We start from the raw sequence: 23,743 nt of genomic DNA, 5'->3' as shown, positions 1-23,743 counted from the left end.
CGTTTCAGTGCCGTATTTTCATAATCTAGACTCCAGATTTCTCTAAATATGTTACATAAGGTTCAAATCTGGAGATTTATGGGGTGTTTTTCAAACCTAGGATAATTTTTGTGGCACTAGGCGCAAACGTTGAAAACCGTGTGCTTTTTATCGTTATTTTGATCAAAAAAAAGTTGTTTCCGATTACCAAATTTTTAGCTAAGAGTTTTAAATTGTTTTTTAAAATATTTAAATGAACGGCATGATTCATTATTTCATCAAAAAATTTAAAAGTACCAAGTCCTGATGCTGATATGCACCCTCACACTAGAACACCTTTACCATCCTGATTAACTGGTCCAACTTAGTTCTTAAGATTAAGTTCCTAATTTTTTCTTCTATTTGAAATTATACAACAATTTAACCAAAAATGTTGAATTCATTTTTATCTGTAAGAAAGACATAATTCCAAAACGTTTTGAGCTTATTTATCATTGATTTTGCGACGAAAAGCGTAAGCTTTCTGTTTTTCGCATAGACAAGAAAATTTCTGCGGGAAGAGGTCTCATTTAATCCAGCTAATCAGAGAACTTGGCGAACAAATTTAGATGAAAATTAAATGTAAAGAGTTTCCCTTTATTCTGCAGAAACTTTTACAGAACTCAAATGTGTATTTTTCATAAATTTTTTAACTGTAAATCTTCGATCACGCTTTGTCAACTTTGCTGGTTGACCTTTTCTTACCTTGTTTTCGGTCCGATTCTTTTCTTTAAAGTATTTTATCAAGTCTTTACTATAGAATGGAATAAATTAACTAATTTAGAAACATTTTAAACCAGTTTACCGCTACAGTCAGGAAAAAATTCAAATTTTTAACAGTGTTTGTGGTTTATTACGAATACCAACCATTTTAAAGTAATAAGCACAATATTATGGACTATATAAACAAAAAATAAAGCCAAATGATATTTAAGGGTCAACACAATGCAAAAATAGTAAAAAAGCGACATATGATAATTTCTATCATGAGTTAATTAGAAAATATTTTTGTGTACAATAACTTTTGTGGCGTATTATTTCTCTGTCTCTTCGTTTTTTGACACATTTCAAAAAGAAGATCCGTTAATATTTTTTAAAAAACTACAGGGTTTTATTTAGAATGACATAGGAATGATGTAAAAAAATATCGGACTTCATATTCGAATTCAGTTTCGCGTTGTTTTGATTTTACTAAAAAATTTCAAAGTGGGCGAACACTTTTGAGAGCCACTGTATGTCAAGTTAAGCCTTTTGTGTTTACAACTCTAAATTAATAGAACAATTCTTTTAATTTTGTTGTTTCCATAGAAACTCTTTTTATTTCCACTGATTATCAACTCGATGAAAACAATTAATAAATAGAGCACTCAGTGGCATTATAAACAAAGTGCACCAAAATCCCATCGCTATTTTCTCTTCTCCCCTGTTGGATTAATTAAGATACACTTGTCCTTACTTTTCAATTTCAACGCCTAATATGGGCAGACAGTCTCTTATATTCCCAAATAAAACGGACCTGTATGAGAGAATTCTTTAGTAAAATACTTATCATTAAGAACATTTTTTTCATTATTCCTAATAACTAGGAAGGTTATGAATAATGTAGTTTGATTTTTTCTTAGATTATATCTTTTGAATACACAAATGCATGGAATTTCCACTTTTTGAGTCTTCTAGATACCACATAGCTTAAAAACACTTAAGTCTTAGGATGCCTGACTTGGATCACTCATTACCATCAGCAGCATGTGCGGTTTGGGCTTCAGGGATCTTTCTCAAGCTACGAGGTGCGGTGCTGAAAAAAGGCAAATGCAAGTGGAGAGCACCGTGAAGGCTGTGAATACGATCAAGCACACCCTGTCCACCACCATGGCGGCGTATTTCCACTCAGAAATGATGTCGCCGGTGCGATCTTCCCGCCTCATGCGATTCGTGATGTAACGTATTTCGCGCAAAATGGCGGTCAGTTCTTTGCTGGTAGTGAAGCACCCTCGGACGGTTGCCGGCTGCTCTTCGGAGGCTAGGTATTCCTCGTCTATGTCGAGGACGTTGGCCAGAAGGCTCCTGGAAGACCTCTGACGCATTTCTAGTTCTTTTTTGGAACCGAAGAAACTTCTGCGTGGAAGAACCTTCTGCGCTGGACGCTGCATTCTGAGAATCCATGGAAGCCAGATGAGGAACAAGCTTCTTACCTTTTCGGGGATAAAAAGGACTTATCAGATTAAAATCACATGTGCCATTACTATTTTCTTAATATTGTCTGGTTATTACTATTGTCATTCCTCTTCTTCTTCTTCTTACCATTATTATTTCTTTTGTTATTAGTATTAACATTAATGTTATTATTACATTGCTACTGTTTTGCTATCTTAATTAGTACTGTTAGTTCTACTAGTAGTATAAATATTATTTTTTTATATTGTTATTGTTTTGTCATTATTATTATTATTATTATTAGTAGTAGTAGTAGTATTTATTATTTATTATTTATTATTATTATTATTATGACTATTGTTATTAGTATTGAAATTTTTTTATTATTATTGTTATTATTATTATTATTATTATTATTAATATTTTTATTATTATTATTAATAATATTATTATTATTATTATTGTTTTTAGCATTAGCATTAATATTATTATTACATTGTTGTTGTTTTGTTGTATTATTACTGTTATTATTGTTGGTAGTAGTCGTAGTATTAAAATTATTACTATATTGTTATTGGTTTGTCATTATTATTACTAAATATTATTATTATTACTATTATTATTATTATTATTATTTCTAATGTTATTGCCAACAACTTTAATTTGGATGAACATGGGCCGGAAACATTAGGTTCTACTCTACTTTCTGCACGTACCTTCAAAATCAAATAAACCTAAACTGTTACTAAATGTCAGTGTACAGTGACGTATATTCTTCTAGACAAGTTTTAACGTGAAATAATTTTTCTCTTTTTCTGTTACAACGCGTGCATCTTAAAAAATCGGAATCAAAGTAGAAATGGGTTAAATTTAAGCAACTCGTTTTTATTCAAAGGTAATATTTTTATTCTTGATTTAGTTAATAACATCCCATTAATGCATTTTTTTTTTCGAGTCAATGGTTGTGCAAGATAGATAGTAACTAGATGATATGTATTTCCCATTTATAAACTATTACTTGCGGACTTAATTTAAAGTCAAACAAAAATCAAAAGAAACAACAAATTCTTAAAACGAAGTAATTACAAACTGTTACAAAGTGTGTATGAAAATAAAGAAATAATTCTGTAATAACGCAATGGCTATTCTTAAAGGTTTTCTAAACCTTAATGAATGTAAACGAAATCCAATCTTCTGTTTTTAAATGTGCATATCTTATTTAAAATATATTAAAAAATTAATTAACTTGATTTCCTTTTTCCAAACAGGTATTCGACTTGTTTTCATCTAGAACAGTTTTCCCATAACTGGCTGCACTTTATATTAAAATAAATTTTGCGGAATACATGTTAGCCTAAAATGTTGCTAATGTATTGTTCAATATCATTATTCGATTATATATTAATGGCGTGGGAAAGCGTGGAAAAGGAAGGAAATTTACAAAGTATTATATTGTTATCATAACATTATTACTATTTTATTAATAAGAAACCAATGTCTGACAATTTGGCTCTAATGATGAAAAAATCGTTTTTGAAACTGAATGAAAATGATCTTTCATTTGGTAGACTCCAGAATATATTTTTCGATCTGTAATAATGAATATAACAATGGATAAGCATCGTGGACTACCGGGGCCGCAGAGAGCCACAATGGGCCACTTGTGAGTTATGTCACCAGGCCCCTCTTGTCCCCCCCCCCCATCCAAAAAAAAGGAAGAAGAAGGGAGATAACAAGAAAAAAAGAGGGTAGAGAAAAGAAAAAGGGGGTGGGCGAAGAAAAATCAAAACTGCTTACTGGAAAATAAAGAAATCTATTTTAAGTGCCGGTAGGTTGATTTGGCTTCACGTCGGGCCTGCAGACATAATGGCCCATGGACTGCAGATTGAGCATTATTGATCAAGAAGAAGTAGAAAAATAAAGAACAGGTGTTGAATTTTTTTCTTCTTCCTTAGTCTCTTTTAAAGGTTTACCCCCAGTTTCGCTGGCATTTAAAATCCCCCCTGAACTGTATTAAAAGGTATGTTTGAAACTGAGAAACAAGGAGGAGGAACTTTTCGTGTCCGTGAAACTGGCGGGACACCACTTTAAATCTGAAGTAATAAAAAGTAACAATCTCGCTGGAATAGCATTTTGCTTATTTTCTGCTAAAATAAAATGAGATTATATATATATATATATATATATATATATATATATATATATATATATATATATATATATATATATATATATATATATATATATATATATATATATATATATATATATATATATATATATATATATATATATATATTGCTTTACAAGGTTAAATAAATGCACTTACAAAAGGAGGCATTTCGTGTGTGTCTGCACTTCTGTGATGATAATTAAGTACCACCACAGTCATTACAACGGAAAATGCAACCATGATCATAATGCAAGCAAAATATGTACCTGGAAGAAATTATTAAATAGTTTTTTTTATTACGCTAAAGGAAATGAAAATAATAAAGGTAATATGAAATTTGGTAATAATAATTGCAAGAATATACTTAATTACAATAATAACAGTATATTTAGACTTCTTAATTAAATTGTTTATAACTAATAATTATCATACAAAAAAAAATATTTAACTTTAGTCTTACAGTGGATTCTCTCTATTTGAACACTCTCCAATACGAACACCCTGATATTCTTAACATATTTTGATGGTCCAGGGGAACACATATGCATTATCTATTATCTGTCTATGATGAACAACCACTATAATCTAAACACGTTTGTTCGGGTTCAAGAGTGTTCAGAATACATTTAGTCCACTGCATCTTTTTTACTTTTTGAAAAAATTGCCCCATTAAAATAGGTGCAAAAGTTTTTAATAAGTGCAAAGCGAGTTGAGTCAGACGTAGTTGAGTCAATTGAGATGTAAACTTAACAGAAAAAAAAACACACTAAGCTTTTTTGAAAAAACTCAATGACTCATGTCTTAAAAACAAAAAAAAGTATTATTAATTACAGCAAGCATTTTCATAAGATATTAAAAGCAGTATAATTTTAAAAATCATATTAAAATTATTTTTTGGAAATTCGAAAACAAACGTGCACTTTTCAAATTTTTTGGTTTCTGTATAATATGCTGTATTACACTGATGAGTCAAAACAGTATTATCACCCAGTCAATAACGTATTTTGCCACCTTTGGCCTGCAAAACAGCTACGACTCACCTTGGCATGAATGCCACAAGCTCTTGGCAGACGTCTGGAGATAGGATAGTTTGTACCAAATGTTAATGCAGAGATCAAGAAAAGATGATGTATCTTGACATGATAGTTTTTCAGCTCTGAGTTGCCTTTCCATGAAATACTAAACGTGCTCTATATTATTCAAATCTGGTGAATTTTGTGGCCAGGGCATTAATTAGAATTCTTCATAATGCTCCTGGAATCACTCCAGCACAATTCTAACCTTGTGAAATGGGACATTGTTCTGTTGGAAGATGCCATTTCCAGTAGGGAAGATCGAAGTCATGTAAGCGTACACCTGATCTGCCACAATGTTCAGATAGTCCACAGCCTTCATTGTATGTTCTTCCACATTTAAGGGTCCCAGAGTCAGCCAGGAAGAAGTCCCCAAAGCAAAATACCACCTCCACCAGCCTGTGTACTACCGACGGTACAAGACGAAAGCAACTGTTCGCCTGGAAGACGGCGAACCAAGACACGACCACCACGTGATGAACGAGAAATCGCAAATTTGTTAGACCAGTTAACTCTTTTCCAGTCATCCAAGGACCAGTCCCGATGTTCTCTGGCTCACTTTAGGAGAAGTTGGCGATGACGATTGGTCAATAGAGGCATAATGTCCACTGAACTATGTTTTTAGAAACACTTCTACTCGCACCTGCAATGTACTGAGCTGTCAGTTGATCAACTGTCTGCCTCCGATTTTGCTTTACCAAGCGGCCTAGTCTCTGATTTCCCTTATCTTTGATAATGTCTGGCCGTCCAACACCTTTTCGCCTACTGTTGTTTCACCGTTCTTTTTCCACTTCGCATAAGTACTGACAACGGCAGATCGTGAACAACCAACCGTTATTGCAGTTTATGAAATACTCGTTTCAAGTCTTTGGGACCATCATAATCTACCCTTTTCCATTAACTTGCAAAAGAAAGTGCTCGAATGAATGCTGACTTTCTCCAGCCTCAGTTATATACCGATCCAACTTCATCACGTGGTCTCCACGTCATCCAGACGAGTTCATTGAAACAGTTAGGGATGGTCATAATATTATGTCTCTTCAGTGTATATGACTAGAAAGACGTAAAAGGAAAATTGTCTTTAAGCTACGTTTCTTAAAAAACATTAAGTGTTAATTTACAAAGTTAAAATGTTTGTAAAACGTATGCATTACTGAATAGATTATTTTCTTCAATTATCTATTTTCATTTTATATTAAAAATACTCAGAATAAAAAAAAAAACTGACATTATTATTTTAATGACTCATGACTATGAAATTAGAATGCACGAGATCCTATATGCACTGAAAATTTTTAAGTACTCTTTGTGCTTCAAATTTTGCTCCAATTTGTGCTCTAAGTGTCCACTTTAAATAGATGATTATCTACTTAATGTGGACACTTGTCTCCTTTTTCAACACACTTGAAAGCACATTTTTTTAAAAAAAATTCTCAGAAATTTCTCAAAAAACTTTTCATATCTTTTATTTCGTTTTGAAATCTTAGAACTTTTTAAGGAACGCATTTGAGAAGATTTTGGGAAAACTAACACATGTTCTTTCGATTTAGAACACTTTGTAGTTTACACTTTGGAACGTTTTTGGAAGACTCGTATTTTTCCATACATATGTTACAATTTTTAGCAGCTTTTGCTATTAACTTTCTAGTCACCGAAAAGTCCAATGCCAATTCTTCCTCCAAGGATGGCCGCTTTTATAAAGGCAGTAGTGGTGCCATTCAGAAGTTATTCATTGTAACAAAATTTCTACTGGTATCAAATCGAGGGATTCTAACAGTTGATAATTAACGATGACTGTTACAATTATGTTGGTATGAGGAAAAGTGATAGTTTCACAAGGGTGCATAATTGTGTTCCCTATCAGTTCTCAAATCTGTTCTGAATATGTACCGGTACGTTCCCCTAATATGCTCTCAAAGAGCACATTAGGGTAACGTGTTTAGAGGACCACATTTTAACGAACATTCAGTTGGTCCACATCCGTAACAGGTCCAAGCACATTTCAGTACACTTTCTTTCTGCAGCACATCTAAAACGGCTTTAAAGCACATCTAGAACGCAATTTAGAGCACATTCAGATAATCGTGTGCACATTCTGAATTACAGCAATCCAAATGGGAACCCAATTTGCACTGAAAATTTGCAATGTACTGTTTTGCTGGACAACACGTTAAAAAATAGAATGATGAAAAACTTTAAAAATGCGCTGGATAATGACGCATATTATGAAATGATGTAGTATGAGACAAGCTCTAGAGAAACCTTTGATATAATCTAACGTAATAACAACTCTAAACTAAGTGAAGGAACATAAATAAAGTCCAAACCTATTAAAGGCACCGCATCGGACGTTGGGGGCATGGTCTCAGCCACCAGAAGAAGGAACACCGTCAGAGAAAGAAGAATTGTTACTCCTGAAAATAATAACAAAATAAATAAAATAATGCATATTGATGTAAAGAAAACTGCAGTTGCAGGACTGGCCAAAGCAAGCTATGCTTTTATTTGATAGCATTAGATGTTGAAGTTGATAAAGTTGAATTCATACATTTAGCTGCATTAACTGATAATTTTGAATTCGGTTTGTTGATTCAATTAACTGAAACATCATTTGCTTATGACATTCAGGAAAAGAAAAACTTATACTGGCCAGTTCCGCGACCGCATTTAAAAAATTAAACAAATAGAAACATATCACTCTCCCAGGTGGTCTTAATCACCAATCTTTCGAGGGCACTGGCTGTTTGTGCCACTGATGCTTCGTTACAAATAAATTGTAAAATCATTTGCTAAAAACAAAGCTCTGCGCATGCTGTCGAAGGTAGCTGGCGAAATTCTTTTTTCTGTCGTTTGTTCGCAGCTCACTCCGGCCCGCCAATAGCCCACAAAAGAACACTGATTCAAAAAATTGAAACACACTCTTTGGTTGATTTTAGTTTTCTTCGATATTTTCCCGCTCAATATAGTTAATTTCTAATTTCAATACCTTTTTAAATTTGCATTTTTACAATAAGAAACTCAATCTTTCTTTTTTTTTTTTTCATTTCCTCTTAAACACTTAAGAAGTTTTAGTTTTTTGAAAGAGGTTGCTAGATAAAATTGTGTGACAGTGGCGGTAACCAGAGACTCCAAAAATGGTTTTACCAGTAGTTCTATCTCTAACACTGACCACGAGAATTTCAGGAGATTGAAGGGTCAGTTTTGTGAATACAGATAACTAAAAGTGTGTACATAAATCATTTTAAAACATCTTTTATCTCACTTTAAACTCTGAAATATGATCCCTGGAGCAGATTTTTTTTTCAGCATTCTGCAACTGTTACGTAAAATTATAAAACTTATAATTTTATGCAACTGATTAAAAGTAATTTCAATTGTTTTTGCTAACACATAGCAACGCTTCTACCGCCATGCCTCAGAGGTTAAAGAACTGGTTAGAGCAATGGTCTCGTAAACCAGGCGTCGTGAGTTCAATTCTTACTAATGGCTGAAATGTCGTAAATTTAATGTTTTTAATTTGTAAGAATGACTCTGGAAATACGTAAAAAGTAGTCAAAATATTGTGTCTTTTTTTTTCTTTAATCAGTACTCTCTAGACAAAATATTTACTTACGACCGTCCAATATTTAACCGACGTAAAAAAGGACCTTATGATTTCGTCTTGAGGCTTTTTATGTATGTTTTCGTATTTCTCCAAGAATACTTGACCGATTTGAAAAAATCTTTTTTTGTTTGGAAGGGTATAATTCCCAGATGGTCCCATGTTAATTTTGTCTGGATTTGATGAGGAGTCACGGAGAAATCTAAGAAACTTTAAATTTCATACGCGTTGTGGCTACGTAGATCAACGTAGACCTACTTTCGTCAGCTGCGTGAATGTCACAGGTCACGTGGTTTTGGTGTGAACGGTGCATTGTCCCGACGGAGGAATCTTGCCTTGAACAATATTTAATTCTTTCGTGGGGTGTTTGATTTTCATAGCGCAGCCTGTTAATTTTAATTATCGTCTTACTAATGTATTTATTACTCATATCGCAAATCAGTAAATTAAACGCATTTTGCTACAAAAATAGTTGAAAGAATTAATTTGATATATTTTTTTTTTGCTAATAAATAACTTAATTTAGTCATAAAAGCTTTTTTTTTTTCAATTTTAAATATTTCAGTTTTGAAATATATATAGTGTTTAATTCAAGGGGAATTAAAGACGACACCCCCCTCCCCCCGACGATAAAAATTTATGTTCCTTAATAAACATATCGTAACTGGTATCCGATTTCTGAAGTTCGACAAGTATTCTAGATTTAATGTTTCATGACGCCGTCAATTTAATTTTTAGTTATTTATTTCAAGTTCGGGAATGGGGTATCCTGGAGAAATCGAGGGAAATTTTCGAATTTCTAACTCGCGCTTTGTTGTTTGTAAATTCAAAGCGTCTAACTTAGTGAAACGATTTTTATGGTTTTCAGTTTGTAGTTTTAAAAAGAAAGAATGGCTTTGGAAATATAAAAAAATAGTAAAAATATTGCGTCTTGTTTTTTCTTTGCTCAAAATTTCATAAACAGAGTATTTACTTACGACCGCCCGATTGCCATTAAAAGAATTGTTTTGCTTAGAGCACTGGTCTCGAAAACCAGGGGTCTTGAGTTAGAATCTCATTGGCGTGTATAATGTTGCGAATTTATCGAGTGGTATTTTTAAGAGGCTGAAAAAACGGCAGCATAACAAAAAGGGGGAAACTAATAAAATTCCCGTGCCTTGTTGTGCCTCTACGTAGAATTTGCCTACACATAAAAGATACTTATTTCCGTTCAATTTTCGTTTCCTCAACTTTTCTTAGTATTTTATTTCTATACCGGTAACAAGCTTTTTTTTAATTGACAAAAATATTAGTAAATTGTGTTTTTTTAATTTAAAGTTTTACCTCTTTGTATAAAATATCGCATAGAAAAAACATTACGCGGATCATTTATCAGTGTCCTTTAAAACATCACTCTCCAAGGTTTTTACTTGTAATATGTATTATACACAAATTAAAAAAGTGACATGATTGTTCTGCATATTATAATACCTGAGTGTTTTTGATATGTAAAGATATTTTAAGATCATTTATGATTTTATACAATCGATTAAAAAAAATTTCGATTGTTTTTCGTAATACATAACGACGATGCTGCCACCATAGCTCAGAGGTTAGAGCACTGGTCTCGTAAACCAGGGGTCGTGAGTTCGATTCTCGCTGGTGGCTGACTTATCGTAACTTATGTGCTTTTCGGTTGTTACTTTAAGTATGAAAGAATGGCTCTGGAACTATAAAAAAATAGTTAAAACATTGTGTCTTGCTTTTTTCTTTGCTTAAATTTTCCTAAACAAAGTATTTACTTACGACAGCAAAAATTTCATTATGAGAATAATTTTTGAGTTATTATATTTATACGGTTTTCTAGAGTCCGTGCTTTTCTAGGAAGTAGTATACGCTACATGATCTTCTTTATTTGTACCTTTAGTATTTTATGTAATAAAATATTGCACGCTTCTCAGTTCAGTGGTTTCGAGAATATGTTGAAAAACACTAATCAATTGTTTTTGATGTATTTGGGACCATGGAAAAGTAAAGGGTGTTAAAGGGTTGGCACTACAAACTACAGTATTTGAAAACTCATTTAAAAATTAAAAGGTTTAAGATATCATTTCTTTTTTTTTTAATTTTCTTCAAAATTTTTTTGAATATCTTTAAGAAATCGTTAAACCAAGCCTGCCACCATAGCTCAGAGGTTAGAGCACTGGTCTCGTAAACCAGGGGGCGTGAGTTCGAATCTCGCTGGTGGCAATAATGTTGCGAATTTATCGAATGGTATTTTAAGGGGCAGAAAAAGCAGTAGCATAACAAACGTGAGGGAAACAAATGAAATTCCCGTGCCTTGTTGTATCTCTACGTAGAATTTCCCTCCACTGAAAAGCTACCTATTGCCGTTCAGTTTTCGTTTCCCTAACTTTTCTTAAGATTTTATTTGTTTATATAAACTGGTAAGAAGTTTTTTTTTTTTTTTTATTGACAAAAATATCAGTAAGTTATGTTCCTTAAATTTACAATTTCATGTTTTTTAAAAAATATTGCAAAGAAAACATTACGCGGATCATCTATCAGTGGCCTTTAAAAGGAATTATTACAACACTCTCCAAAATTTTTACTTGTAATATGTATTATAGACGAGTCAAAAGAGTGACATGATCGTCCTGCATATTACAATACCTAAGTGTTATTTATATGTAAAAATATTTTAAGAACTATTATAATTTTATACAATTGATTAAAAATGCTTTCGATTGTTTTTCGTAATACCTATCGCCGATACTGCCACCATAGCTCAGAGGTTAGAGCACTAGTCTCGTAAACCAGGGGTCCTGAGTTCGAATCTCGCTGGTGGCTGCAATGTTGCGAATTTATCGAATGGTATTTTAAGGGGCAGTAAAAGCAGTAGCATAACAAACGTGAGGGAAACTAATGAAATTCCCGTGCCTTGTTGTATCTCTACGTAGAATTTCCCTCCACAGCAAAGATACTTATTGCCGTTCAGTTTTCGTTTCCCTAACTTTTCTTAGTATTTTATTTCTATACCGGTAACAAGTTTTCTTTTTTATTGACAAAAATATTAGGAAATTATGTTTCTTAAATTTAAAATTTTACGTTTTTTATAAAATATCGCAAAGAAAATATTACGCGGATCATCTATCAGTGGCCTTTAAAAGGACTGATTACAACACTCTCCAAAATTTTTACTTGTAATATGTATTTTAGACAAGTCAAAAGATTGACATGATAGTTCTGCATATTGCAATACCTAAGTGTTATTTATATGTAAAGATATTTTAAGAACTATTATAATTTTATACAATTGATTAAAAAATCTTTCGATTGTGTGTGTTTTTCTTAATACATGATGACGATACTGCCATCATAGTTCAGTGGTTAGAGCACTGGTCTCGTAAACCAGGGTTCGTGAGTTCGAATCTCGCTGGTGGCTACAATGTTGCGAATTTATCGAATGGTATTTTAAGGGGCAGAAAAAGCAGTAGCATAACAATCGCGAGGGAAAGTGATGAAATTCCCGTGCCTTGTTGTATCTCTACGTAGAATTTCCCTCCACAGCAAAGATACTCATTGCCGTTCAGTTTTCGTTTCCCTAACTTTTCTTAGTATTTTATTTCTATACCGGTAACAAGTTTTCTTTTTTATTGACAAAAATATTAGGAAATTATGTTTCTTAAATTTAAAATTTTACGTTTTTTATAAAATATCGCAAAGAAAATATTACGCGGATCATCTATCAGTGGCCTTTAAAAGGACTGATTACAACACTCTCCAAAATTTTTACTTGTAATATGTATTTTAGACAAGTCAAAAGATTGACATGATAGTTCTGCATATTGCAATACCTAAGTGTTATTTATATGTAAAGATATTTTAAGAACTATTATAATTTTATACAATTGATTAAAAAATCTTTCGATTGTGTGTGTTTTTCTTAATACATGATGACGATACTGCCATCATAGTTCAGTGGTTAGAGCACTGGTCTCGTAAACCAGGGTTCGTGAGTTCGAATCTCGCTGGTGGCTACAATGTTGCGAATTTATCGAATGTTATTTTAAGGGGCAGAAAAAGCAGTAGCATAACAATCGTGAGGGAAAGTGATGAAATTCCCGTGCCTTGTTGTATCTCTACGTAGAATTTCCCTCCACAGCAAAGATACTCATTGCCGTTCAGTTTTCGTTTCCCTAACTTTTCTTAGTATTTTATTTCTATACCGGTAATAAGTTTTCTTTTTTATTGACAAAAATATTAGGAAATTATGTTTCTTAAATTTAAAATTTTACGTTTTTTATAGAATATCGCAAAGAAAACATTACGCGGATCATCTATCATGGGCCTTTAAAAGGACTTATTACAACACTCTCCAAAATTTTTACTTGTAATATGTACTATAGACAAGTCAAAAGTGTGGCATGATTGTTCTGCATATTACAATACCTAAGTGTTATTTATATGTAAAGATATTTTAAGAACTTTTATAATTTTATACAATTGATAAAAAATGCTTTCGATTGTTTTTCGTAATACATAACGACGCTACGCCTCCATAGCTCAGAGGTTAGAGTACTGGGCACGGAAACCAGGGGTCGTGAGTTCGATTCTTGCTGGTGGCAGACATCGTAAATTTGGTGTCATTAGTTTGTCATTTTATGAAGAAAGAATGAATCTGAAAATATTAAAAAAAAATAGTTAAATGATTGTGTCTTCTTTTTTCTTTGCTTAAAAATTTCCAAACAAAGTATTTACTTACTACCGCCTGATTTTCATTAAGAGAATTGTTTTTGAGTTATTTAATTTATACGGTTTATTAGAGTCCGTCCTTTTCTATTAAGTAATTAACACTACTTGTTCTTCTTTCCTTGTGCATTCATTTTTTTAGAATAAAAATATTAAGCGTGTCTCAGCTCAGTGGTTTGGAGAATATGTTGAAAAACACTATTAAATTGTTTTTGGCGTAATCTGGACTATACTAAAGTAAAATATGTTAAAAGGTCGGTACTGCAAATTACAGAATTTGACAATTCATTTATATAACGAGAGGTTTAAGATATCATTTCTATTTGTTTAATTTTCACTTGAAACTGTTTCTAATATCTTTTAGAAAACATGAAAACACTTCTGCCGCCATCCAAAACGTTCCTGGCATTTGAAAAATATGTTCTACTGGCAGAAATTGGGCTCATCAGCTGCCTATTTCTTTAAAGGAATGTTTCTGAATCGTTTTTACAGTGATTTGCTGATGATGTGCTTAATTACTGTCCGTAACATATCTTGCAAAAACCATAACGTTTTCGCTAAATGTCTGTAACCTTACTGGAGAATTTGAAAATCACTTCGGTTGAAATGCCAGTCATGTCTCGGGAACCTTTATAAAAATGAGGTAGGTTTAATGTTTTTGATTAGAACCTTCCCGGTTCACCAAGCAAACACCAGTAGCATTATTGCAACAATAGCCAAAGTTGAGAAAGAATTGTAAGCTAGAACCAAACATATCTCTCGCCTGCATTTCTAGTATTCCAAAGCCGTAACTATCCAGCGACTCATTTGCTCTAAATGAGAGCTTAATCTAACTGAGCGGGTCATAAATGATTTACTTAATAAACACGCAAATCATCAAACTGATAGCAAAAATTATTTTTCACAACAGTGAAAAGTCTGCATAAGTCATCAAACTTTTTTCGCAAAAGTACTTCATTTTATGAGAAAATAGATGAAAAATCATTGTTGCTTTTAGATTTTCCTTTAAAATCAACAGAAAAATTTTCTTTCTTTTTTTTAATCTCTTTTTTCGAAAAGAGCACTATCTTCGCTCTTTTGTGAAATGTGTCACTCTCCAGTAAAAAGGCTTTCTTTCCTCCTGGCTGTTATAAAGCGAAAAAACGAATAAACTTAATCGAACTCTTCCTAAATTTTTGACCTTTATTGAATGCCACTTTGGTTGAGCGGTGGCTTTCTAGGCCCAAATATTGAAAAACCTACAAAGTATGTTTTTACTGAAACATGAGAGCGATCCTGAACAAAATAAATATTAATGCTTTTTTTTTCTGTTAAAAAAGGGCAATTCCAAAAGATTCGGACTCTTGTGTCAACAACAATTTGAATATTAATATTTATCACAAAATTGCTTTGAAATTGTAAAGAGCATGCGCATTTAGAATTGAACTATAAAACTATAGAACTTTTGTTATTTTTGTCGTGTGTCAGCTAGGCTTGCAATTTGGGGTACGCTGCTTCCTTTTTCCAGCTGTACAGTAATTTAGTGCGAATTCCAAATTCTACAGTACACTTTTGCCATAAGGACCCGTTTATAGGGTAGGAAACCATTCACAGTCCAAAAACGCAAAGAAAGGACAGGAAAGAGAAAAGACGTCCATGCTCAAGCATGGGATTCGAACCCGAACCTTCCTGTCGCCGTCAGACTTCTCTGACCACTAGAGATGTGTCGTTCTTGAACGAACGGATCAAAAAGAACGAATCTTTAAAATGAACGAAAACACTCGTTCATCTAAAAAATGTACGACCGTTCTTTTGAACGGTGAGAAGTCTTGAACATTTTTAATGCTGTACTTGTGATGAAATCCCCCCACGTTTTTGAGCTACATTCATCTTCAAATTTTGGACTCTCAAACAATCTCAAAATTCCATGGCGTCTCCCGAAACTTTGTGATTGTAGGAATTTTTTTAAGCAGAAAAAAAAGAAAGAAAATATTATGAGTCGATAGCAAATTTTTACTCATGTATTTTACTTTTCAAGAAATTTAGGTTTTAATTGGGAGAGAATTTTTTCCCCTCACCTCGAAACAGAACTATTATCTCCAAAATTTTAGTTCTATCATTCTCATCATTCCTTGATTTCAACTTTAAATACTTGGACGATCTCTAAAAGCTGCTGTCTTTAGAATACACTAATTGATCTCGAGACCAAGTGAGCCTAAATTTGCTTTTCTATGGCTTTAATTTCGAAATTTTCTAAGTGAGAGCAACCTTTTCCATACTGCTAAACAAATGCCACGAAAGGTAACTAAAAATTGCATTTTGGGATTTCAATTTGGAAACATTTTCTGCGGAGATTAGCTAAGGATTTTAGCTAGGATTTTAGCTTGCCTAAAAGTGGCTTAAATGACCTTTTTTAAGGCCTCAATTACAAACGATTTTCGATGAGACTCCCCCCCCCCAACCCCCACGGTTAATATTGTGACTTCTGCTTTAAAATGAGGTTTATGGTGGGAGATGTCATGAATCTTCTACCCCTTTCTCTAACACGTACGAAAATAGCTTAAAATTGGATTTTTAGAGCCTTAACGGCAAAATATTTCCAAGAAGAGGGAGATTCCAAGCACCCTCACTCTCACTTTAATATCAGCAAACATTGCCTAAAATGGCATTTTTAGGCTCGACAGCAGAAGAGCTAGAAGAGCACCCACCAACTTTCCTAGAATATTTCGGTTTCTAGGTTTAGTTTTCATATAGTATTTTTGGAACCCTGACCTTTCTCCTTATATCAACAAAAAATTCTAAAATGCGTTTTTAGGACCCTAATTAAAAAAAATACTCGGAAATTTCAATTTCGAAACATTTTTGAGAGAGATTCTTAAAACCATACTCCTCAATTAACGTCTCCAAAGATAGCGTAAAATTGACTTTTTAAAACTTCATTTTAATAAAATTTCTGGGGAGTTTGTTCAAAAACTTAAAAACACATGCAGTACAATATATTCAATTCGAATATACTCGCATTGTACTTGGTAATACATTGTATTTGGAACTACTTAAAGGTATGTATACAGTAATGCAGTACTATAGCTGGAAAAAAAATGTGAGGAACGCACCGCTTTCTTTTGGGTAGATGTCATGGTTGACTGATGTTTATTTTTGGGCCAAACGGTCAGTTTCGACAATTTACGCCAGATTTTATTAAAAAGGCAGACGTTTTATGATTACAATATTTTTGTTAAGTTTATGCATATTTCTCGTACATAGTTTTAATGAACATTTCTTTATTCTCATGTTTCATAATAGCCTATTTCATATTTCATTTCTTTTTTGTTATGTAGTTCTCTCCTTTATTTATTTCGAGGTTTAATTTTTTAAATGTGACCTAAACACATTAAAGTACACATTCAAAATTATTTTTTGTTTTATATTCACCTGTGACCATATTACACTTGGACATAGTATGATATTTCTATTTAGAATTAAAAAAACTCTTTCAAGTAAGTTCAATTTTGATAACTTTCTGACATCACAAAGTTTATTCATTTTGTTACATAGTAAAATTTAACAACTTAATTTTGTGACATGGAACCTGTTGAAATGGAACCTGCAAATTTTGGATTGCAAAACATATCTACTCATTCTGCAACGGAGAAAAATCTTACAAAATGAACTATAATAGCTTTATACATGTAAACCTGATAGATTTATTTTTCATAGGCATATTTTCTTACTTTTAGATAATTTTAGTCATTTTTCCTCCAAAGAATATTACTGATTTAATGAAACATTTCGAATGTACGTGGGTAAATCGAGCAGATAGATCACCTGTAACCTTTTTTTAATGAACGAAGTCGTTCAAATGAACGAGTTGAATGAACAGATGAAAAGAATGAACGATCCTCTGATGAACGGATCATGAAAAAGAACTAGATTGCCCACCTTTATTGACCACTAAACGAGGCAGGCGGCACCATAAATCTGTGAAAGATAATAATGAAATAATACAGTTTCGCACACATTTTTAAACTAATATTTTATTTGGTTTTAATTTTAATGATAATTCAACTCAGTTAAGTTTTATTTTTTACTTTGATTTTATGATAAGTATTTGGAAAAATACTCAGAAATATAGTAGAGCTAATAAATTAAATTATGCAATTTCAAAAATGACAACAGCTGTTTTTTAAGATTGGCGACTAAAACAGGAGTAACTTTACACTGTACAAACGATTCAGAAACGTTCCTGGAAAACAATGGGCAGCTGATGTACCCAATTTCTGCCCGTAGCATATCTCGCAAAAACTAGGAACGTTTTCCGCTAAACTTCAGTCATCTTCCTGATAAATCCAGAAATCTTTTTGTTTAAAGCCAGTCCTGTCTCTGTAACATCAGAGTAATGTTAAGTAGAGATAACATAACAGCTTGGCACCCTCGTGGTTGATCAAGACCGTTCCAAAAGCAGTATTGCAACCACGGCCAAAGTTAAACCAGAATTGCAAGTACGTATCAAGCATCTCACTTGATTGCAATTCTTGCAAATCTATGTAGTCCTTACTTATCTTTTCAACAGAGAGAAGTCTGCACTCGGACAACTTGTAGCAATTCAGGACACTTTTTGACACTGATACTTGATATTTCCAGGAAGTGGATAAAAACCATTGAAATCCTGAAATGTTACATGGAAATACTCAGTAATGTTTCGGATTTTTTTACAGCGTATTTGTGAAATTACGCACACTGTTATAGTGTTTAAATTTCTGAAACACATTAATAATAATACCAGCATCATTCCAGAATAAAAACAATTTAATGATTCGCAGTTTATTTCTTCAGAGAGAGAGCCTATTCTAGAAAATTTGAGTAGTGTCCCTTAATAATTTCGTCACCCACTGTACATACAAGCATATGTCACATAATATCAATCGCTTGTAATACTCAATTACGCTTTAGTGCTCTGAATATCTCACCTAGAGTCAGCTTCTCTCCGGAATCGGGTGGCAGTGTGAATCCGAGCAGTGCCATGGAGGATATGAGTACACATGGAATGATGAGGTTGAAGCCGTAGTAAAGCGTCCTTCGACGAATGTGAATGGAGAAGGTGATATCCACGTAAGGCTCAGGACAGCACGAGTAGATTATTTCATTACGCGTGCCTGGAAGTTCTGGGAGAAAAATGAAAAAGTGTAAGTGACGCTGCTTTTTGAAAAGGTATTGTCTGCTTTGTTTTACATTTAATATCAATCAATTTACTATCGTCTGCAATGTTTTATATATGTTTGTTTTTTGTTTAGTTCAATTATCGTCTGCGCTATACATTTTTATTTACTTATTTTTATTTTCTTCTATATCTTAATATATAAAAATGGAGTTTGGTAAATTTGTTCCCTAAGATCTCAGAAACTACCCGGCAGATTTGGCTGAAACTTTCACCGTTTGTTCAGTTTGGTACTGGGAAGGTTTATAGACCAGTTCGAAAAAAATCCGATTGATAGTTCCCTTTTTATTCCAATTTTCGCATAAATGCCCCAATATGGGGGTGGAAAAAAACGTGCACATATTAACGTTATATGTCCATCGAAAGCGCCAATTTTTCTGCTGAATATATCATCTGTTCGAAGTTTCTAAGTTGTATAAAAAACGAGTTATGAGCTTTTTTGTTCCCTGTTCGTAGGCTTTCATCAACATAAGTCATTATTTAGTGTGTCATCTCAACTCCCAAGAATTGTTGTATTGTTGAATAATTTTGCGTTTCTTCTGCTTTTTGAGGCTTTTCTCAAGTCAAATCTTAAAGTAACGTTTTTCCACAAGATTGGCTAAAAATAAATGGATTTGGCTGATCATTTTACTTTTAAACGGAACTAATGTAATTAATGGTTTATTATTATTATTTCTGCTGATTGGACACTTGCTCACTATATCCAACCAACCAGCAGAAATATCGCCAGAATTTTTTCAAAAAGATTTCAGTAGCTAGTGCATTTGGCAGTTTTTTCCACTGTCGCTGTTTTTGAGCCCAAAGACTACGTAATAATGTTTCTTCCATTAATTTTTCTTTTTGCACGATTTCAAACAATCGCCAAATTTTACTACTTATTTTGGAAACATTTCGGATGAAACCGTTTAGCGCCATTTTATTTTGACCAAAAGTATCTCAGCATCTGGCAACAATATTTCTATAATAAAAATTAGTAAGGAGGGGGAGTATTTTCGAAAGTGTCCCAAAATAATTCCCGCAAATTTGGTAAGATTTTAAACCGCACCAAGTGCCCACAAAAATTGAAATTTCCCAAAATAACTAAAGCAAGTGTAAGGGGACCACGGGCGGCTACATTTTTTAAAACAGTTCGTACATCAATAGCCATACAGAGAAGGTTTTGGATTTCAAAAAAAAAAGTACTAACAGATAAATCTTTTTAAACATGTCAAGTTTAATTTCATATTTCGGAAATTCTTCAAATTTGTATACGCTAAAATTTCGTGTTTTCGTTTCTAAATGAATACTATTTTGCTCTTTTTACTTACTGCTACTTTAGTTTTATGAGTAAGGAAGAAGCTAGATTTTAAATCACGTCAAAAAGGTGTGTTTTAAGTTCTTTCACTTAAAACAGAAAACAAATGCAAGTAACGATTGTTTCTCATAATTATTGCTGACCCAGGCAACGCCGGGTATTTTTGCTAGTCTAATATATAGAAGAAAGTATTGGATTCGTGCAAATTTTCGATTTTCGAATTTTGACGGATTCGAACGTTTTGAGGTGTGCTGAGCCCATTTCGACTATTTTTGGAAAATGTCTGTCTGTCTGTGTGTGTGTATGTATGTGTGTGTGTATGTATGTGTGTGTGTATGTATGTGTGTGTGTATGTGTGTGTGTGTGTCACGTCTGTGTGTGACCAGTTTTTTGTGGCCGCTCTACAGCAAAAACTATCGCATGAAATTGAACGAAATTTGGTACACATATGTGACCCTATGTGAACTTGTGCCCATTGGTTTTTGGCGCGAATTCCTCCAAGGGGGGTGGAGCAATGGGACGTTTTTTGAGTTATGCGTGATTGCTATTCCTCAGGAAGTAACTGGCGGAATCAAATAAAATTTGATCTATATGGAGCAGGTGCTGATTCAATTTTGGTGTCAATAGCTCAAACGGGGGTTGAGTTATAGAACGTTTTTTGTCGTGAATTGTGACTGCTGTATCTCAAGAAATAACGAACGGAATGAAACAAAAAAATTTTTGACAAGTAGCCCTTAGTGGGTATAAGAGCTGATTTTATTTTGGTGTCAACAGCTAAAAAGGGGGTAGCGCAATCGCCCGTTCTTTTTTTCCATTGTGAGTGCCCTATCTCAAGAAGTAATGCTACGTTCTGTTTGAAATTTGGAATATATGTGAATCCATACGTAAACAGGCTTTGGTTCAATTTTGACTCCAATCGCTCCAAGAGGTGTTGATTTTTTTTTTTTTTTTTTTTTTTTTGCGAATAAAAATAGTTTTATTAATGCAACAATAACAAAGATAAATCGTAATAGATTGTCGTCTGCGTATTTCTCGTGATTTTAATTGTATGGAAATGATCGGAAATATTATCTCAATGAATTAAAAATTTTAACTGTTGCCATCTTATGTTTTTTAATAAATAAAATATTTGTAATTAATTCAAGTAAGGCTTTTAAAGTAACCTTCAATTTTCGCTCTTTGCTTTGCTTTTACAATAATTCAGACATTGGGATGGTCGTCAAGTTTTTGAATGTGTCATTTTGTTTTTGTTAGGAATATTGCTTCCTCGTCAAGCATGGGGAGGGATCAGAAAAAGGAAAAATATAGAAGAAAGTTTCGTGATGGCCACAACATACTAGTTTTGTTATGGCAACGGAAGACTAAATAAAATACATTGATTGAAATATTTTGGTGACATGTAAATGTTTTATACGCCCAACGTTGGCGGAAATTATAATTTATACTTTTTTCTAAAAAGGTAATTAAATAAAAGTTTTTTTTATTTTAAAAGTGAAGGATTTGATTGATGTACTCAAGATCAGAAAAACATTTATTCATTTAAATCCCAAAGAATTGGAATGAAGAGACAGTAAGGTATACAGCATAATGAGATAATTTCCATAATAAGCATGCCTACATATCTTTATCCATGCATTAAATAGTTGCTTCAAAGTTACAGTAAATGGTTTTGGCGTTTAACTAATCTAATGACAATAAATAACTCGTTTTAATTTATGTTAAAAATCAAACTTATTGGGGCCTCCTTCATACTAGGTAATCCAACTTTCAAACAGACGTGGCGGTTATTTAGAAAAGGGCGGTTATTAACCCATTAATGCCGGTTTCGAAAAAAACAATAAACTGTGATAATTTTATTAGTATTTATTTATTTTATGTCTATATATTATAATTTTTTTCCCGGTTGGTATATTTTTGTACCAACCGGCATGAATGGGTTAAGAAGAGCATGGTGTACCCGGCACATCAATCACACCCGCAAAACAACTTTCGATGAAAATGCTAGCTGCCATGTGCCGGCTGTGACGGGCACACCAGACACAGTTAACTGTCGTGTGAAGGATGGCACGCGTTTCCTCCATTTTTTTTTACTTGTTGCACTTTCTATTAACACCCCCTCCCGTTCGAAAGTTGATTCAACTAAGTTTCTTCTTGTGAATGAGGCCTTAAGTCAGTCAAATATTTACATTTTTTGTGCTTTTGTTAAGATTATTTCTATAATGAACCTGCTATTATAACAACTTATGACTCTTTAAAATTTTTAAAAAATGATATTATATTTTCCGAGCAAATTAGGAAAGGTAAAACTTAATAGCAAACAACTTTACAAACTGTAATATTATTTCTAAAATGTTTTTTTTCTCTCTCTCTCTCTCGTTTTTTTTTAATAGGAACGTCATAATTTCCTGAAAACATCTTCAAATTTCATTAATAAGATATCGTGTTAAAAAAAATTCTCCCGCTTTTGGTAAAAAATATACAAACAATTCACACTTTGTCTGTTTTTTAAAGAATCACAATTAAAAAAAAAAGAATGGATTTGTCTGGTTATATAATTTAATCTTCCGCACACAACATTTAATAGGATAACCAGATATTTCAGTCGGTAGATTGTCAGATTTTCTATTGGACGGTTCAGAGATCAAGCCTTCTACCAGTCTGCTTTTTTTTTATTTTTTTAACATTTTTGAAAAAAAAAAAAATTGCATATGGCGTTCTTACGCAGCATTTTTATAAGAGCGATAAAAATGTCAAGCTCTAATGCTTCATACGGTTCATCTAGTTAAAATTATTGCAATTATAAGCTTTATCAAGAGACAAATTTACCAAAACACTAAAAAAACAATAATTTCACAGAAATAGCAACAATTTTATAGTAATCACGTACTCGTTAACCAATAAGTAACTTTAGACTGTTGAGAGTAAAGTATGAAAGGGGAAGTAAATTAACTAAGGTTCGCTTCAAAAATGACCGTTAAATAACTCGCTTAAGTCGCTTAGGTGACTTTTCGCAAAATATAGCCAGTCTTTAAGAACTCATATTTCAATAACGAGGACACTAGGGCTAAAATCGTATGCTTCCAAATCCATGTGCTCTTTCAATTGCTCACCAATTTCTATTGCGGGCATTAAAAATATTAGAAGAGAAAGAGGGGTTAGTGTGTGACACGAAAATTCGATTGCAATTGTCAAAATCATAATTCAACTGATTATGCATAATTACCGATAATGCTTATTTAATTGTTACTTTAATTGTTATATAAGTCATGTCTGATTAGTTTATGATTTGGATTCGATTATATCAGTTAAGCTATTCCAGAGCAGAAAATGCAGCTATGCTGCCACCGATTACATCGTTCATTTGGAAAAAGAGTGCCACAAAACACATTTTTTTCATTTGCGTTTTTTTTTTTTCGCTAAAAGGCCTTCAAAGGACGTTATCTTCTTTGGAAAATAATAACAGACTATTTGTTCGAATATTAACCACTGGAGAGCTCAGCAAACT

At 32.9% G+C, this 23,743-nt stretch overlaps 1 protein-coding gene and 5 non-coding genes across 6 annotated transcripts in view; 5 read left to right on the top strand and 1 right to left on the bottom strand.

Moving 5' to 3' along the window:
* Positions 1-1,793: 1,793 nt before the first annotated feature.
* The window catches only part of LOC129227946 (neuronal acetylcholine receptor subunit alpha-7-like), a 42,166-nt gene continuing 20,216 nt past the window's right edge, over positions 1,794-23,743 (bottom strand). Inside the window, exons 4-7 of the mRNA XM_054862568.1 lie at positions 18,697-18,891; positions 7,746-7,832; positions 4,502-4,611; positions 1,794-2,210 (exon numbers count right to left, since the gene is read on the bottom strand). Coding sequence (XP_054718543.1) covers positions 1,794-2,210; positions 4,502-4,611; positions 7,746-7,832; positions 18,697-18,891 — 809 coding nt within the window. The remainder of the gene's footprint in view (positions 2,211-4,501; positions 4,612-7,745; positions 7,833-18,696; positions 18,892-23,743) is intronic.
* Trnat-cgu (transfer RNA threonine (anticodon CGU)) lies at positions 10,594-10,666 on the top strand. The gene has a single exon. It is a non-coding gene; the product is annotated as a tRNA-Thr (tRNA).
* Positions 11,176-11,248, top strand: Trnat-cgu (transfer RNA threonine (anticodon CGU)). The gene has a single exon. It is a non-coding gene; the product is annotated as a tRNA-Thr (tRNA).
* On the top strand, positions 11,776-11,848 carry Trnat-cgu (transfer RNA threonine (anticodon CGU)). The gene has a single exon. It is a non-coding gene; the product is annotated as a tRNA-Thr (tRNA).
* Trnat-cgu (transfer RNA threonine (anticodon CGU)) lies at positions 12,371-12,443 on the top strand. Its single transcript has one exon. It is a non-coding gene; the product is annotated as a tRNA-Thr (tRNA).
* Trnat-cgu (transfer RNA threonine (anticodon CGU)) lies at positions 12,966-13,038 on the top strand. Its single transcript has one exon. It is a non-coding gene; the product is annotated as a tRNA-Thr (tRNA).

The sequence above is a fragment of the Uloborus diversus genome, chromosome 8 (assembly GCF_026930045.1).
Source record: "Uloborus diversus isolate 005 chromosome 8, Udiv.v.3.1, whole genome shotgun sequence".
Taxonomy (NCBI): Eukaryota; Metazoa; Arthropoda; class Arachnida; order Araneae; family Uloboridae; genus Uloborus; species Uloborus diversus.
Note: the sequence above shows the minus strand (reverse complement) of the source record. Positions and strands in the feature narration are given on the sequence as shown.